We start from the raw sequence: 18,393 nt of genomic DNA on the forward strand, positions 1-18,393 counted from the left end.
GGAGTGTAAGCCCTGAGATTCCGTGTTTCTGAACCAAGTCTTTGGCCTCCCCCGACCTTCCTAGTAATGGTGCACACGGCATCCTGCTCTCAGATCATAACGTGTGTGCTGGAATTTGAACCCAAGTACTTTCACCCACTCTTCATGTTCATTTAGACCGCACTGGTTTACAACATCTATTCTTTCTTGGGCAACTTACGAGTCCAAGACCTACCATCATAATCACACACTTAAAAAGATAATGCAGCTCCCACGTCTTTAATTGACCGTACCATGCCACCCTGTAAAAACCCAATCTTGGCGAACAAGAGTCTTTATCTGCATACCTGCTAGCGCAGGAACACAGATGGGAGGAACTACGTACTGACAGTGTCTCACACATCTCCAATCACTGAGCTCTGCCTACCTTCTCCAGGGACTGGTTAGAAATGAAGATTCTCGGGCCTCACCCAGGCCTGCTGAGAACCTCAATGGGAGGGCCCCGCAATCCTTTAATGTTTTAACAAGATCCATAGGCGATTCTCATGCCCAAAAAGGTTTTGAGAGCTGATCTAGCTTCATGTTCCATTGAGAAACCTCCCTCTGGTGTAAGCACTAGGAGGGCAGGGTCTTATGGTTCCTGTTCATATAGATCTTGAGCAGTAGAATAGAGCCTGGCACAAGGCATGCAAGCCCCAGAAAAGACCTGTGAGGGTTTCTTAGTCACACTGTTAGAGTGATTGCCCTCACGTCCTACAGCAAATAGAAAACCCTACCTGGACATAAACTAACTGCTTGCCTGACCTCCCTCCCTCTCTCTCTCTTTTTTAACCATTTTTTTGGACCGGGTTTCTCTGTGTAACCCTGGCTGCCCCACTCTGCAGACCAGGCTGGCCTTGATCTCAGAGATCAGCCTGCCTCTGCCTCCGGAGTGCTGGGATTAAAGGCATGCACCACCCAGTTCCTTCCTTCTTTTCCCATCTAAGGCACCATCTTCACCCCGTCAAAGGCTGGTATTCCATACAGACTGGACTTCATCCCCAAAGCACCGCTTCTCCTTCTACAGATTAACCTAACATAGGCTTTTCCTGGAACTGCATCACTATAATACGTGGCCTTTAGTGTGGCCTTCTGCCAGCAGATCTCCAAGGCTCATCTATGCTGTTGCATGTATAAGTGCTTTGTTCCTTTTAATGGCTAAAAGCACCCAGCGACCACATGGTGACTCACAACCATCTGCAACTCCAGTTCCAGAGGACCTGATGATCCCTGCTGACCTCTTCATGAACCAGGCACACACATGGTACATGGATTTACATGCTGGCAAAGCACCCCTACTCATAAAATAAATATTAAAAAGGTACTGCACTCTGTATCTGATGCATTTTATTTCTGCTGAGATGCGCGTCCACATACAAGCCTTGGTGTGGATGTGCGCTTTCATTTCTAAGGCATATGTCTCTAGGAGAAGATACAGCACAGCCAAACAGCAACTTTATGCTGACTGTTCTGTGCCCACTCAGCTGTATACAGAGTCCTGGCGTCTGATGACATATTAATGCTTGCTGTCAGTTGTCTCTTCTTTTTTAGGGGAGAGAGGAAGCAGCTAGGGCTTGAATTCAGGGTCTCTGCACACAAGACAAGCATGAGCAGCCCCCATGCAATGCACTTTTAATTGGTACTTTTATATATGGGGATCAAGCTTAATTTCCCCCGGTTCCATTTTTTGAGACATTTTTCCCTCCCATTAAATTATCTTGGTACCCAGTCAGTGATGATTTCTTTACATGTTATATTAAATATTCCTTTCCCGTCCAAATCTGGTCCCCTTAGCAGCCGTTCCCCTCTTCAAACACTCAACTGCCTCGACTCTCCTCTTCGAGTTCCTCCATCTTTCAGTCTTTTGGGGGGAGTGGGGAGGCTGGACCGACTCACAGACTCTCTGCCTCTGGAATGCTGGGATTATACGCTACCATGCCTAGCTATTTTTAGTCTCTATAGGTTCCTATCTTCTAGCAAGCTTTAAAATACTGGGTTTTCAGTTACAGTGGCTATCTAACAAAACATGACAAAACCTAATAGCGTAATAAAGTCATTTATTATACTATAGTTTCTCGCTCAGGATTTCAGACTGGCACAGCGAAGTTCCCATCTCTGTCCCACATCTGAAGCCTCAGGCTGGAGACTGGTGTTGTCTGGAGCTCTGTGCACTTACACATCAGGCAGCTGATGGTGGTTGCCAGCTGGAGGCAGGGACCTCAGCTCATATCCATGTGACCCCTGACATGCTGTTTCTCCAAGTTGGCTGGTTTGGGCTTCCTCACAGTATGGCTGCTGGGTTCCAAGAACAAGCAATCTAGGAGAAAGGAAGAAAGCAAGAAGCCAGGATAGCCAAAGAGCCCCCCCCCCCCCCCCCCCCCAAATACAGAAAAACAGTTCCCAAGTCTTAGCCCATGTAAAGGAACAACAGCAAGCTACGTGAAATGACAAGGTTCTAAAACAGCATGGGGCCTGCAGCTGGGACTCGACAGCAAAGCACTGCGCTAGTGTAGTGTGCCTGGGTTGGAGCCATGCATGCAAAAACAATGTGAGAGCAGAAACTGCCGCGGCCTGCTACAGACAGTCTGCCACGGCCTTCTGGTCAGAGTGCACAGCATCCACACATGCGACCCCCATCCAGTGTCTCCCAAAACCTCATCCACAACTGCATGAGGCTCAGGCTTGGGAGTCAAGGTTTCTCCATGTGCTAGTGAGATCCACGATAGCTCTTTGTCTACAGCTGCCTTCACATGAAAACTCAGGCACTAACAAGGCAAATACCCGCTGCCCTGCTTTCCACAGCATATGAAACGGAGGGCACAGAGCAACCTTCCCACTCCAAAGGAGAACACAGTTGTTCTGATTCCTCCTGTGTGACTATTTCTATTCCTGTCGCTTTAGAGTTTGTCATTCCCAATTTCCTAACATCTGAACCCCTCTCTAAAATCCAGTTAATCATTTTATACCTTTATAAAATATCTCATGCTGTTTCCAGCTTAACAGCTAAAATGAACTCTTGTTTTCGACATTAGCCCACGTCCTCAAGCCTCTTGTCCTGGTTCCTGTCCTCCCACGTAGCTGCTCAGACAAACTCAGGACTCACTCTCAGCCCTTCACTCACCTCGACACAACTGTCAGCAAGTTCTACAGCATCTTTCTCCAAAATACATCCTCCTACTCTTCCTCCTCCCATCCCTCCTCCTGCTCCTCTTCCTGCCCCACCTCCTCCTCATCATTGCTCTTACTCCCGTCCTCCCCGCTTCCTCCTCCTCCCTGACTCATGCTCTTACTCCCGTCCTCCCCGCTTCCTCCTCCTCCCTTCCATGGATTTTCATTCTTGCTACATTCTGATTTCCTTTGGCACAGCAAACAAGGGAATATTTTAGTTCTTATCTCATGGTGGCACTTACCTGCTCAAAAATTCCTGTGACTTCTCTCAAGCTCTTACAGCCTGTGCAACGCTAGCCTGAAGTATTTCAACCTGCCCTTCCACTTCCTCATAACTCAGTCTTTTTCATATTTAAGGGTATGGCATGGCTGGCACCCAGTCTAGGTAGGCACCGCTAGAGCCACTGTGTTGTTCCTCTCATAAAGCTCATCTTTTAGCTGCCCTGCTTACCACCTGTCTACCTAGCCTGGGAGATCTGACTGTCTGTCAGCTAACGCGCTCAGTCATTTGTTGGATGTTAAAGGGCAGTTCTGGGATAAGACACGGCAGGTGTTACGGTGTACTAAAGCTTCACGTCGAAGTTCTTACTGAGGATGCCTTGTGCTTCTCTTTCAGTAACTGCCCTTCCTTTCTGGCTGCTGCTTTAGCCAGAGCCACATCAGACGAAGTCCTCCAGAGTGACCTTTCTGCTCACTGCATCCCAAAGGAGACAGACGGCACAGAAGGGACTGTGGGTAAGCACCTTCTCCACTGTTTGTTCAAAATGCCTGCGCACCTTAAATTTCCCGGACATATACCCCCCCACAGGTGACTATCTAGTGCTATCCAGGAGTTTATCCGGGAGTTTTTTCTTAAACATCAGCAAAAAGAGGCAAGAAGAAAAATCCACGTATATATCTAAGGGGTGAACTAGTACACGGAAAGTATTGAAAATAAGAAATGGATGTGATTTCTAGACAGATGGCACACAACGAGTTGGCCCAGTAACACGGACCTAGGGTCCCAGATACTTGGCAGGCCTGGGTGGGAAGGTCACTTGAATTTAGGCTTAGGCAAGGACCTTATCTGTATAATAAAGTAAGAGTATGAGGAAAACCTGCCTGTAGTGCATTGTTTACCCACGGCTGCACCACCCTAAATGCCCCTTTCTAGTCTAAGAGGCTCAGCTGATCTTTTTTTTAATATTTATTTATTATGTATACAATATTCTGTCTGTGTGCATGTCTGCAGGCCAGAAAAGGGCACCTGACCTCATTACAGATGGTTGTGAGCCACCGTGTGGTTGCCGGGAATTGAACTCAGGACCTTTGGAAGAACAGGCAATACTCTTAACCACTGAGTCATCTCTCCAGCCCCTCAGCTGATCTTGAATACAGTACAGACAAGTTTTAAAAAGTCAGTTATAACCAAACTCATCAATCTTGTTCAGTTTTCTATTACAACAGAGCTCCGGCAGGTGCATCATGTCCTTTATCTCCGTCAGTCACTCTGCATCTTTGCTGATAGCAAGGACAAGATGCTCAACACTCACACCCACACGCATCCCTGGCACCAGCAGAACTGAGCCCAAGACCTTGGACCTGACACTCTCCTTCAGAGTTACATCTCCAGACACACACGCACACACACACATGCAAGCACACACCACACACACATACACATGTGTACACGCACATACGCATACACACACCAAACACACAGAGTTTTAAAAGAGAGTCTTGCTCAATTGCCCAGGCTGGCCTGAAACTTGCTATCCTCCCACCTAGGCAACCGGAGCAGCCGGGTCACAGGCATGTGCCACCCCACTGGCTCCCAGTTAATGCACTGGGCTTACACATATTTGAAAGCAGTTAAGTGATTTTTATAAAATCAGAGCATGACTACCCCACCATGCACTTCTATTTTTGGTGCCGGGGATGGAACCTGAAGTGTCTCAAGTCGTAAGAATGTGTTCTATCAACTGTGTAACATTCCTAGCTCACTATTCCAAAATTTTAAGGGGAATATTTTATTGGTATTTATTAGCTATGAGACAAGGTCTCAACTATGTAGCCTCTGGCTGGCCTTTTGCTTCAGTCCCCTGTCGTAGTCTCCTGGGTGCTAGGATCACAACACGTGTTACCATGCCTAGCCCATCTGTTCTATTCAGAGCATTCACCCGTCAGCATGGTACATAAGGAACAAAGCAAGCGCTATAAATAGAAAGACGCCCAGAGACTGCGGCGTTCCCGCTCTTCCTGTCTCCAGACTGGGACAGAAACTATCCAGGAGGAACTGCTGTTTTCAACTGAGAATAACTGATTCACCTAGAGCCACGCTGTCCTGGAGCCAACCTGAGCAGAATTCCTTCCACAAAGCTGTCTTTCTCGAATGGAAATGCAAGTGAAACCCTTGTAATGAAGAGATGAGAGATCGATTCTGCTTCAGTGCAGCGGGTGATGGCTGACTCAGCTCCAGCTCTCAGCATAGGGACAGTAACGACATTAACGACTGACAAGTGAGCTACAGCCGTGAGGGCTGGACTGCTACTTGGATGGTTCCCACTTTTTCATGCCCCTCATCTTGTTTAATTTTCCCATCTCAAGTGGCTATTACGTAGATGCTAATGGTCTTCCTATAGCACCCTTGCTGGAGACTGTCTCAGGACTCAAGTGCCGCCCTACATGCTGGCTCTGAAGAACTGTCTCAGCCTTACAAGGTGATAGAAGTAAACAGGGAGGATTTTTTGTTAATGGATGGCACTGGTCACATTGTTTCAGATTTTTCTAGGCGATCACTTAGAAATGCCTCCTGTTGAGATTCCCGCTCAGCACAGGTGACTAGGTGCGAGCTGCACACGGGTCCACGACAGTGGGTCTCAACCTTCCTGCTGCCCCAGCCACCGTAACATTATTTTCCTTGCTACTTTGCAACTGTAATCTTGCTACTGGCACGAATCTTAAATACCTGTTTTTTCCAATGGTCTTAGGCGACCCTGTAAAAAGGTCATTCAGCCCCTTGAGAACTCTATAGGGACACTGTTGGCCCACAGCCTACATTGGGGAGAAGCATACTGGGTAGGGCCTACAGCACACACAGTGAAATCCCCACTGAAGTGCCTCTTAAAACTTCTTGGTTGTTTCAAAACAAAATTTTATTCTTTTAAATTTTTTTTTTTAAGTTTCATGCATGAGTGTTTTGTCTGCATATACCTCTGTGCATGAGGTGCTTAGAGTGTCCATTGAGGCCAGAAGAGGGCATCAGACCCCCTAGAACTGGAGGGACTCATGGTTGTGAGCTGCTATATGGGTGCTGGAAAGTTGGGTTCCCTGGAAGAGCAGTCATTCCTCCAGTCCCTTAAAAAAACTTTTTTCTTGGCTTTTTGAGACAGGATTTCATGTAGCTTAGGCTGGCCCCAAACCAACTCTGTGGTGGAGGCTGGCCTTGGTCCTGATCCTCCTGACTCCACCTCTTTGGTCAGAGGATTATGGACTTGGGCTGCCATGCCTGGATAAATTACATCTTTCAAAACTAATGGTAAAGGGCTCGGAAGGTGGCTCATTCAGGAACATGCAAGCTTAGGATTTGGATTCAGAACCTCAACAATTGTATAAAAGCAGAACATGATGGTCTGCCTCTGTAATTCTAGCTTTGGGCAAGTGGAGACAGGAGCTCACTGGCCAGCTGGTCTCGTGCAGTCAGGAAGCTCCAGATGCAGCGAGAAGCCCTGTCTCAAACAGTGAGGTGGTTCACAACAGAAGGGTCTTAACACTGACCTGTCCCCCACACTACACATACATACAACACACCACACACAAAACAAAAATTAACAAAATTAAGAGCAACAGAAAGGAAAACTAACCTTCTGATATTGCAGTACTTTATCACCCCAGAGAAGGATGTACACGCAAGAGCTCTGGAGATGCACTAAGGGTTGGTTATCCGTCTGATGGAGCTTTTGCTGTACGCCAGCTGCTGGACCACGCTTTTTCAAGCACAATGACGACAATTCTAGCGACATGGAATATCAGTAGATGTTCTAAGTACTACTGACTGATAAAGTGTGGCTCCAGAGTTAGAACAGGGCTGGAGAGATGGTTTAGCACGTGTGTGCTGCTCCTGCAGACAACTGGGATAAATTCATGGCACCCATCATCAGGTGGCTTCAGCTACAGGATCTAATGACTCTGGCCTCAGTGCTCACATGCACACACCCCTGGCCCCTGACACACGTAATAAAAAATAAATCTCAAAAAGTAGGAGCGACAATGGCTGGTGTGAACAAACAGAACTGAGAACACAAGGAGCACATGGCAGGAAGACAGGGCTACTCCACCTCAGAGAAGCTGGGTGTGGTGCCACAGCCCTGGAATCCTCGCACTCAGGACTCTGAGGCCAGCCTGGTCTATAGGGAGTTCCGGGCCAGCTTGGCCTATATAATGAGATTAATTTACATAAGCTCAGGACAAGAGGGACTGCAGGGACCACCCCTAATCATCCAACATTTGAAAGAAAAGCAACTTTATATTTTAAAATATTTATTATTTTATGTGTATGGGTGCTTTACCTGCGTGTGCCCTTGGAGACCAAAAAAGGGTATTGGAACCTCTGGAACTGGAGTTCCAGGTACCTGTGAGCCACCGTGTGGGTGCTGGGAACCAAACCTGGATCCTCTCCAGGAGTAGTATTTCTTAACTTCTCAACTATCTTGTCTCGTCAACCCCAATATTTACTTACTTTTGATTTTATGTATGAATGCTGTGCTTGTGTGTATGCATGTGCACTGTATGTCTGCTGCCCAGAGGCTAGAAGAGGGCGTTAGAGCCTTCCAGGTGGTTGTCAGCTTCTGCATTAGTGTTGGGAACTGAACTTGGGTCCTCTGTTAAGAGCAGCCAGTGCTCTTAACCAATGAGCCATTTGTTTTATTAGCTCCTTTATTGGATAGCACGGGTGTACATAGTGACAGTAATATGTAAACTAAAGAATGATGGACAGTTTATATTATTAGCTGGGATTCTGGGACATGTCATTAATTGTACCCAGTCCCATTCCCCTTGAGGTTTCTGGATCATCCATTTGTTTTGTGACCCTCTTTTGTGACTGTGTCAAATAAGGACATATGCATGTCAGGTCTGCATGGGGTGTGTTTCTCCTGCTGAAGCCTCTATGGGAGCTGGTTCTGAAAAAAAGGTGGTGGTGCACGCCTTTAATCCCAGCACCCAGGGCAGAGGCAGGAGGATCTCTGTGAGTTTGAGGCCAGCCTGGTCTACAGAGTGAGTTCCAGGACAGACAGAACTACACAGAAACCCTGTCTCAAAAAACAAAACTCAAAAACAACAAAAAAAAGCAAGAGAAATATTTGGCTGTTTGTTGGCCTGTTCATTTCTTGTATATAACTCCTCAGGGAGTATTTGCTCTTTGAACTTCTTTCCCTTTCAAATACACTTGTTTTTCAGTAACATAAAATTAGGAAGGGGAGGCTGGGTATGGTGGTACCCGCCCATAAGTCACAGCACTGGCGAGCCTGGAGGCAGCCTGTGCTAACAAGACCCTGTCTCAAAACAAACACAGAAAAACGTTAAAGGGCTCAAAAGCCATAGGCTAGGACTACTGTATATTAATAATAAGGAAAAACTGAAATAAAATCCTTGAGCCTAGCTTTCTAAATATAATCATTAAAAAAATAGAGCTGGAGGCAGTGGCTGACACCTACCTGTAACTTAGGAGGGTGAGGCACTGGGAATGTGAGACCAGGTCAGCCTGGGGACAGAGTGAGACCCTGTTCAAAAAGGACTGGGTGAGTGTTTGCTGGATGTGGCAATTTGCAACTTGGGAAGCTAATTCCAACACGTGGGAGTCTACAGCGGAAGATTCTGAGTTTGAGGCCGGCCTGGGCTCTATAGGGTGATACCATACATATGCTGCCTGCCATGGTCAGGGCCCCGAGTTCTATTCCTAACACTACAAAACAAGAAAAATCATGTAAGAATTATGCACAAGAGTAGAAATGGAGTCACAGATTCAAGGCTAAAGCAAGATTGGAAATAAAGAAATGGAAGTCCTAGGTCCATGCTGCTGAGGAACACACAGTCTCTTTGGGATTTCTGTTCTAGGCTAGCGGAAGCATCTGTAGCCATTGCCCGTCTGCCACATACTTCCTCAGGCTGCCAAGCTGTGTCGGATTTAGTAAAGCAACTTTCTGCAGGAACACCCAAAGTACCGAAAACCTCCTCTTTTGGTTGAGGAGCTACAAACAGAGTGGAAGACAGCTTGGATAGATGGTTAAAGACGTTAGCTATAGTCTCTTCAACACACACTGGCCGTGTGCCATGGGACAGAAGTTTGCCACAGCAGCCAGATGTTAACTATTGCGTCAGACAGTACAGTTAAGGTGATAGAAGCCAGCTGTAGTGGCGCAAGCCTGCAATCCCTGCACTTGGGAAAGTAAAGCAACTGGGCGTCCTTATTCAAGGCCAAGGCCAGCTTGAGCTACCTAGCAAGACTTTGGCTAAATAAATAAGCAATTGAAAATAAAGCCTTTAATCCTAGCACTCCAGAGGTAGCCTCAAGTTCAAGGTTAACCTGGTCTATAGAATGAGTTCCAGAACAGCCAGGGCTACATAACAAGACCCTAATAATAATATTTTTAAAAAATCAAAGTAGTGCACTTAGGTGAAGACTCCCACAATACACACAGAGAGAATTCAGGTTGTCCTCCGGAGTAAACACACCTTTAACACGTTAGTTACTCCATTGGCTAAACTACTGCTTAAAACTTTAATAATAATAAATATATCAAAGAAAATATGTAACTCAGTTCCAAATGATGATCTGTTCACTAGAGAGAAGACATAAAAGATCAGGAAGAGGAAGTGAGAGTGAGCCGTCAGTCTGCCAGCCGTCTTTCCCGCTGCGGGGGCTGCATAACCAGTTTCAGTCGTTCTTCGAAGCCTAGGCTTGGCTATCCGCGTGATAACCACAGCAGCGTCCAGTGAAGGCTGCTCTGGCCTAGAGGGCAGAGGGCTGCTGGAGATCACACTGAGCAAGCCTGGCCTGACTGGAGGTCCCCTGCCAGGAGGTGACCTTGGGGGCAGCTGGCAGACTGTTTTTTCTTCTCTTCAGAAGCAGTGTTCCTTTCCTTGAGTTCAGGAGGACACAGCTGGGGTGGCTGCTTCTGTCCTTCCCAAGCAGGGGAGAGGAAAGCAGTGTTACATGGCTCTTCACCGGAGGTCTGTTTCCTTCACAGAAATCGAGACAGTGAAACTGGCCCGTTCTGTCTTCAGCAAACTACACGAGATTTGCTGCAGCTGGGTTAAGGACTTCCCTCTGCGCAGGAGGCCTCAGATTTATTATGAAACATCAATTCATGCCATCAAAAACATGCGAAGGAAAATGGAGGACAAGCATGTCTGCATCCCTGACTTTAATATGCTCTTCAACCTGGAGGTAAAGGGCATTCTGGGAGCTGGTGCAACACGGTCCGTCACTCGCTGGACGGAGGGAGGTGGACTGCACTAGAAAATAGAACTGTTTTGTTATTTTGAGTAAGTTCAGATCATTCCAAACCGGGAACATTGTTATTTTTAATAGGCTCACATGGTTCAAAATTGGGAGAGTAAAAACCTCTTCTGGACAGCCAGCCAGTTCCTATCCAGGAAAGCAAGGGAAGTTACCAGGCTCTTTGGAAGCTTCTAAAGCATTAAAATGCTTTAGCAACCAAAGAAAACCATTATACTGAAATACAGTTTTTAAAAGGAGAATATTTCTGTAGTAAAGTCAAGTGACTTAGTGGATTCTCAGAACAACACCATGTTGCTGAAGCAACAAAAAACAACATAAAAGAATAAATTAAGGCTGAGACAACTTGAGTACATGTGATTTTCTTTTTAAAATCTGGGTCTCTGAGGTAGGAAGTAGTTGGAATTACATGCCACAAGTCTCTGTGACTGACAGATTAGATCCATATGAGCCGTGTCAGCTTAATAACCACGTTCTTGCTGTCGTCTCTTTTCTAGTAAGCGCATTATGCTAATGCAAACAAAGGTGGGCTTGCTTCCTCTGTCTGTCACTCACCCTTTCTTTCTTCTAAGTCTATAACTTGAAAATTGCGGTGTAGTGATTTATACCCAGCATAATATTTCCTTCACGTAGCTACTAACTTTAAACTTCATGGACTGCCAAGGGCTAAAGAGCAATGCAGGTTAGCAGCTGGGGCTTAGAAAGACAGCAGCCTTTCTGCGTTTTCCATCTGTGCTTCCGGTGCTGTCTGTGCAAATGTGACCCAAAGGCTCCCTCCTAAACAGTCCCCATAGACTACACCTACTCAAGGATGCTTTCAGGATGTTGACCTGGCCGGTTTTCATTTGTCTCCAAATGTAAAAAACAGGCAGAGGCCTATCTCAGAAAGAGCCACCTTGATGCACCAAAGCAGGGACTGAAGCCTACTGAGCTATGATTACTTAGTGTTACAAATTCTCATACCCTTGATCTGATAACTTTATTTCATTTAAAATTCTTCATCACGGGCTGGAGAGATGGCTCAGTGGTTAAGAACATTGCCTGCTCTTCCAAAGGTCCTGAGTTCAATTCCTGGCAACCACATGGTGGCTCACAACCATTTGGAATGAGGTCTGGTGCCCTCTTCTGGCCTTCAGGCATACAGACAGAATATTGTATACATAATAAATAAACAAACAAACAAACAAATAAATAAATAAAATTCTTCATCACAATGGAAATACAGCAAAGTCTTAAGTATGTGTTAAGTGTTTCAACATTATTAATAAAAATAAATCAGAAATGATCTAAAAATCATTAAAGGAAATGTATCTCAATCTATTCAAGACAATGTCTTTGAATACATGCAGAAATGTTAATGACATAGAGCAGGACATAAAATTTCATATATAGTGTGATCCTTACTTTAAAAATGCAGAGCCAGGCAGTGGTGGTGCACGCCTTTAATCCCAGCACTCGGGAGGCAGAGGCAGGCGGATCTCTGTGAGTTCGAGACCAGCCTGGTCTACAAGAGCTAGTTCCAGGACAGGCTCCAAAGCCACAGAGAAACCCTGTCTCGAAAAACCAAACCAAAACAAACAAAAAAACCCCCACCAGAGCCAGGTGTGGTGGTGTACACCTGTGTAATCCAGGACTTTAGAGGCTGAGGCAGGGTAATAGCTACAAGGCAAGACCCTGTGTCAAAAACCAAAGCACACACTCACACACACACAAGCATACCCAGATGTAGAAAGTTTATCTCACATACCCAAAGTCCTAATAATCACCATCACCAAAACAAAACCCAGCCACAAATGTATAGAGATACAGATAAATGATATGTATAGGTAAATGATAGTGGGGTTACAGTGACATTCGTTTTATTTTTTATTTTAGTAAATTATCATTTTCTGCTTTAAGAAACTACACTGCTTTAAAAGAAAGTTTGTGCAGTGAAACATACAGTATCACATGCTGAGATTCCACGACCAATATGACAGCCCTGACTTTATGCTCTCTTCGCCAAGACCCCTCCTGGCTGCTGTTTCTTCTTCTGTTATACTGAGTTGCTGGGAATTGTGTACTACTTTAGTCCAGATATAAATTCTAAGTGTCAGGATTTATTTTTAGACAATTCTGCTTTGTCAGTCTTCGATAGTACCATAGACTGTTCTGCTTGAAATGCAAGATACACTAGAGGTAGTGCCTGTAAGTGACAGGACATCACCGTTTCTGAGTGTTACCACGCTCAGGACAGCTAGATGCAGTGCTTCTGCTAGAGCCATTTCCAAAGCACAGAGACACAGGAGAACCAGGCGTCTACTCAGCACATCTGCGTCCAACCTGGGCTACTTGACACTGCCGCAAAAATAATAGGTAAAAACAAAATAAAAATAACAAGAAAACAAACAAAAAAACAAAATAAAAAACCTAAAGCAAGCAAGCAAAAACATCACCCAAAGAAAAGATTGGTTCAGGGTGACAGAACCCAGACTCCCAAGGAAAAAAATATAAAGATTCCCAAATGAAGCCATTAGCTACTGCTGCCTCAAGGGAACTTAGTAACCATGAAACTTGAGCGACTCGCAGATTACCAACAGAGCTAAGACACACATCCGAGCTGAACCGAGCTGAAAATGAAGAGAGTGGCTAACTCTCTGGCACTTGCAGAGTGAACTCAAGACACAACAGATGGTAGAAGGGCCACTGCTGGCAGCCGGCCTTTCTGAGAAATGAGACGCTGAAGTTTAGATTGGAGCTGAAGCAAAGGTGCCAGCCACACAGGGCACTTGGGCATCTGATACGTAGTTCAAGATTGGCTAACAAGTTTAAAGACTTATTTCTGGTAGGAACTCAATGTGACCAGGAATGGTGTAGGTTGTCTTTATCTCCATGTAGTTTAGATACCCTGCACAAAACTGGTCTTGTGCTGGAAAGCCAATTATTTTTTATTGTTCTCTGGTATTTTGAAAGAAGTACTCAATCCGAAACAGCTTTTGCTCACTTTTTCTCATACCTTCTTTCCTTTTCCTCCTCCCAACCTCTAACTATGGTTCTGAAGCAAACGCATGTGGGTGTTTCCATGGTACACAAGTTTCACAAGGGAGGGCCCTCCGCCCACGCTACTGGGCATGATGTGTTCCAGGGCGCTGTGTAAACAGTGCTCTAGCAGCGCAGCTTGCGGCAGCTCATCAGGCGCGTCGGCAAAGGGAAACATCAGTCTCCTAATCTGACTGACACAGTAGAGGATGGACATTTCCAGGGCATCGGCTCCTTTGGATGGTACTGTGCCCCATTCCTTAACTGCTTTGTGTCTTTATTGACAGGACCAGGAGGAACAAGCTTACTTTGCAGTGTTTGATGGCCACGGGGGAGTGGACGCTGCCATTTATGCCTCCGTTCACCTACATGTTAACTTAGTGCGCCAGGAGATGTTCCCCCATGATCCTGCTGAGGCTCTCTGCCGGGCCTTCCGTGTCACGGATGAGCGGTTTGTGCAGAAGGCAGCCAGGGAGGTATGCCCACGTCCTTGTGAACACCAGCTAGAAGTGCACCAGCTGAGTTCAATCCAGTCTCTGTGGCTGAAGGGCACTTTGGCCTTTTCTCTTTCTGGGTACATATTATCTAAACTGTATACACACACACACACACACACTTTGGCCTTTTCTCTTTCTGGGTACACATTATCTAAACTGTATGTACGTACACACACACACACACTTACTTGAGCTACTTGTTGGACTCTGCTCAATTCTAAACCCAGATCTCTCCTGAGGAATAATTTTTTTCTTTATTTTTAATTTTTATTTATTTATTAAAGATTTCTGACTCTTCCCGCCACTGCCTCCCCTTTCCCTCTCCCTCCCCCAACCAAGTCCCCCTCCCTCGTTAGCCCAAAGAGCAATCAAGTTTCCCTGCCCTGTGGGAAGTCCAAGGACCACCCACCTCCATCCAGGCCTAGTAAGGTGAGCATCCACAAAGCCTAGGCTCCCACAAAGCCAGTACGTGCAGTAGGATCAAAAACCCATTGCCATTGTTCTTGAGTTCTCAGTAGTTCCTGAGGAATAATTTTGAGGGACACAATGAAACAGTCACTGTAAAGGAAACTCATTCTGTGGCTGTCTGGCCCCTTTCTAGAATTGCTGCTGGATTTGGCAGGTGAGTATTGCTTCTTTTTTCCCTACTACCTGTTAGCTTCGAGACTGGACCTGGTGGATTGAAAACAATAGTTTTACAAAGGAAACAGAAACTGGGATGACTTCCATCCATTCCTTCTGCATGAGTAGGCAGTGGTCACCGTGCATCTGTCTCCAGGGAACATTTCCGATGGAGAGCTCGGAGAGTCCTTAGATGATCCTACAACTGATTTCTTCTTAATAAGAAGAAAAGACAGACTCATGACCTATATTGCTAAGGCTGGTCAGAACTAAGCACTTAACTTAGAATGAAATTGAGGGGTTCTGTATTAAAGTCTAAAAGTAAAACAAACAAAAACCCATATGTACATCATGCTGTGCAATGAAACATAATTACTTATAGTACTCCATGTTGGATTTTTAGCTGGGGAGGGCCAAGAGAAAAAGGCACTTTTTTAACTTTTCAAAACTAATTATATATTAAGATATGCACAAGTTAACATTTCTACCACATGACTCAAATGTGAACTTTTAAAATGAAAAGACCAGAAAATTAATTATTTGATCCCATTTCCCTGATCTTGCAATTATGCTGCAAAGCAATAGTGAGGCTTAAAATTAATGAAAGAAGAATCCAGAACTATTTGGCAACAAGCAAGAGAAGTATCTACCTTGAGCCCTAAGCTTGGTTTCATACACAAATTACTATAGTAACAACTAGGATCCACACGTAGAGCTAGGGCTGCACAACAAGACCCCAGTGGACTCGGCCCTTTCCTTAGCCCTGCCTCTGTGGAGGGACACTGTGAGCCATGGGGGCGGGGGTGGCCTGTATTCAGCAGAGTGAGCACTGGTTGGTCATTTTGTCTTTTTCCTAATCTTACGTGCTGTTTCCTACGTCCCGACCGTGCTTCCCTTGCTTGCTCTGTCAGTGGTGCCCTCCCAGTCCTGTCAGAGTTCACATAATTCAGGGTCCTCTAAGAAGTCGCTTCTCTCCTTCTTGTGCCTCCATGTGCTCCTTACTGCTGGGGAGTAGCTATTCCTATTGTGGGCAGCCCACCCCCCTCCTGTTCTCTCCAGGGCATATGCACTGAAGTGTCTTTATGCTGTGTTCCAGAGGGCTGAGCTTTTCAACATTCTGTGTGGGAAGACATTTTATTGGTGGGTGAGGATTTATAACAAACTTTTCCTATATAGGGAAAAAGAGAAGTTGTTTTTCTCATTGGATAGAAGAAGCCCTTCACCACCCTGACGCACTCATTCTAATTTGGGCCAGGTCCTTAGTAACAGACTCATGCTCATTTGGTGGTGACTCATGTCAAATGGAGATGTCACTTTAGTATAGCAGGATCAAGAGCTTTAAGTACTGTGGTAGCTGTTGCAGTGAAACCCCAGGCTGTTAGTTCTCTGTGCAGTGTTTCCATCAAAGCTCCCTAAAAATACTGTGGGGAAGATTGTTCTGGTTTTTGTTTTTAAAGGTATATAAGCATTTTCTTCAGTGACTATATGCTGTCTCGGCTCCATGATATCCAGAGACTGGGGACATTTCTTTTGTACTAAGAAAATACTTTGTGTACACACACACAAACACACACAACAACTACATCACCTCACTGACAACCTAGTAGGTCAGAAACAAAAAGGACTAAGGCTGCCTGGAAGTGATTGCACGCACCTTTAATCCCAGCACTTGGGAGGCAGAGGCAGGTGGAGCTCTGTTGTGCTTGAGGCCAGCCTGGTCTACAGAGCGAGTTCTAGGACAGCCAGAGCTATTTCACAGAGAAACCCTGTCTTGATATACAAACAGCGGGGGTAGGGGGAAGGAAAGAAAGAAAGTCCCAGCACTTGGGAGGCAGAGGCAAAAGATTCTCCATGAGTTCCAGACTTGCCACAGTGACAGTCAGACCCAGTCTTAAAAGAAAGGTGTGATGGTGGTGGAATGGATTTAACAGTGAACCAGGAAGAACAAAGACTTAAAGTGTTTGCACAGTAAAGAGATTACCAGTCCTTGGACAAGTCACAAATATGCCATGTTTTTTAAACACATTCGTGTATTGTATGTGTATGGGGGGTGTGTGTGCGTATATGCCACAGTATCATGTGGAGGGAAGGACAACTTCAGGAGATGGTTCTTTATTGTCCACCATATTGAGAGTCAGAGGTTGAACTATGGTACTATGGTCTTCAGGTTTTGTAGTGCCTTTACCTTCTGACCTTCTCACCTGATCCAGTTTTTAAATTAATTAGCTAATTTATATTTTATGAGTAATTTTTTTGCCTATATGTATATCTGTGCACCACATGCATGCAGTGCCCGTGAAGGCCAGCAGAGGGCATTAGATCTCTTGGGACTGAGTTACACATGGTTGTGGCCATTGCCATATGGGGTCCTCTGGAAGAGAAGCCAGTGCTCTTAATCACTGAGCCGTCTCTCTCCAGCTGCAAGCCCAGTTCTTAAAAAATCTATACTTAAAACAAACCTGATAATCATTCCTGTCCAGTGTATTACAGATCAAGTGGATTTGTGTATATAAATGCACATCAAGTTCTCTGAGGCAGGAATGGTGGTATTACATGTTTAATCGCAGCAGAAGCAGGTAGACCTGTGTAATTTTGAGGCCTGTCTGGTCTATATAGCAAGTTCCAGGCTGTTAGAGCTACACAGTGAGAGACTTTTATTTCAAAAATAAGACAAAACTGAAGCTCCTCCCCAACTAGTACCCAAAAGTAGTTTATTGTTTTGAAGATATTTTTTAGCTATAAAGCTGTTATTTTTAGCAAAATTAATGCGTGTTCACTTCAGGAAGTATTAAAAATACAAATAAAAAAGATTCAAAATTCCAAATAAAGAAAATGCTCCGAGAAACATGAATTTGTAATACGAAACAAATTACTAATTGTCTCTCAAATGCAGCTTGTATGAATTATAAATTGCTTCTGAATGAGAATTTGGTGTTTTTTGACTATGGTCTTAAATTATTTTCAGAGCTTACGATGTGGGACCACAGGAGTAGTGACTTTTATCAGAGGCAACATGCTCCACGTGGCATGGGTGGGCGATTCCCAGGTTATGCTTGTAAGAAAGGGTCAAGCTGTCGAGCTCATGAAGCCACACAAGCCAGACAGAGAGGTATGTATGGTCCATTCTACTCAAGCATGTCCTAGAGGCAGTTATTACTATTGCCTCTGATCTCAGCAATATACCATGCCCCTCAAGGAGAAATACAGAAAGCCTCTTCACAGAGATGATGGGCAGTATATCTGTTTACTGTAAAGTGGATGAATAAATTCTGAATCCAATTATTTGCTTTTTATTGCACTGCTCTAGGATGAAAAGCAGCGAATTGAGGCCCTTGGAGGTTGTGTAGTTTGGTTTGGTGCCTGGAGGGTGAATGGAAGTCTATCAGTATCCAGAGCTATAGGTAGGAAAAAAAACATTAATTTTGTTTCTCCAAAATCTCTCTGCCATGTGTTAACTTTGATATGAAGGAACTTGAGATGCTAACTTATCTGCTCAGAGTGCTTATTACTGTTTAAGATAACAGCTGGATGCTTTTTAATGATTTAAGTACACCTGGCTATTTATACATTCTA

At 45.0% G+C, this 18,393-nt stretch overlaps 2 protein-coding genes across 4 annotated transcripts in view; one reads left to right on the top strand and one right to left on the bottom strand.

The window, feature by feature from the left end:
• Ppm1e (protein phosphatase, Mg2+/Mn2+ dependent 1E) overlaps positions 1–18,393 on the top strand; it is a 146,732-nt gene that overhangs the window by 117,464 nt on the left and 10,875 nt on the right. Inside the window, exons 2-6 of one of the 2 annotated variants that reach the window (XM_050119541.1) lie at positions 3,803–3,921; positions 10,413–10,612; positions 13,990–14,178; positions 17,786–17,929; positions 18,128–18,221. In XM_050119541.1, the coding sequence (XP_049975498.1) occupies positions 3,803–3,921; positions 10,413–10,612; positions 13,990–14,178; positions 17,786–17,929; positions 18,128–18,221 (746 nt within the window). The remainder of the gene's footprint in view (positions 1–3,802; positions 3,922–10,412; positions 10,613–13,989; positions 14,179–17,785; positions 17,930–18,127; positions 18,222–18,393) is intronic. The other variant, XM_050119542.1, reaches the window with a different exon arrangement.
• The window catches only part of Trim37 (tripartite motif containing 37), a 127,413-nt gene continuing 110,935 nt past the window's right edge, over positions 1,916–18,393 (bottom strand). Inside the window, exon 25 of one of the 2 annotated variants that reach the window (XM_050119539.1) lies at positions 1,916–2,335. In XM_050119539.1, coding sequence (XP_049975496.1) covers positions 2,191–2,335 — 145 coding nt within the window. In that variant the 3' untranslated portion in view covers positions 1,916–2,190. The remainder of the gene's footprint in view (positions 2,336–18,393) is intronic. The other variant, XM_050119538.1, reaches the window with a different exon arrangement.

Source organism: Alexandromys fortis, unplaced genomic scaffold, assembly GCF_014885135.2.
Source record: "Alexandromys fortis isolate MF-2015 unplaced genomic scaffold, M_Fortis_MF-2015_v1.1 scaffold_173, whole genome shotgun sequence".
In the NCBI taxonomy this organism is placed as follows: domain Eukaryota; kingdom Metazoa; phylum Chordata; class Mammalia; order Rodentia; family Cricetidae; genus Alexandromys; species Alexandromys fortis.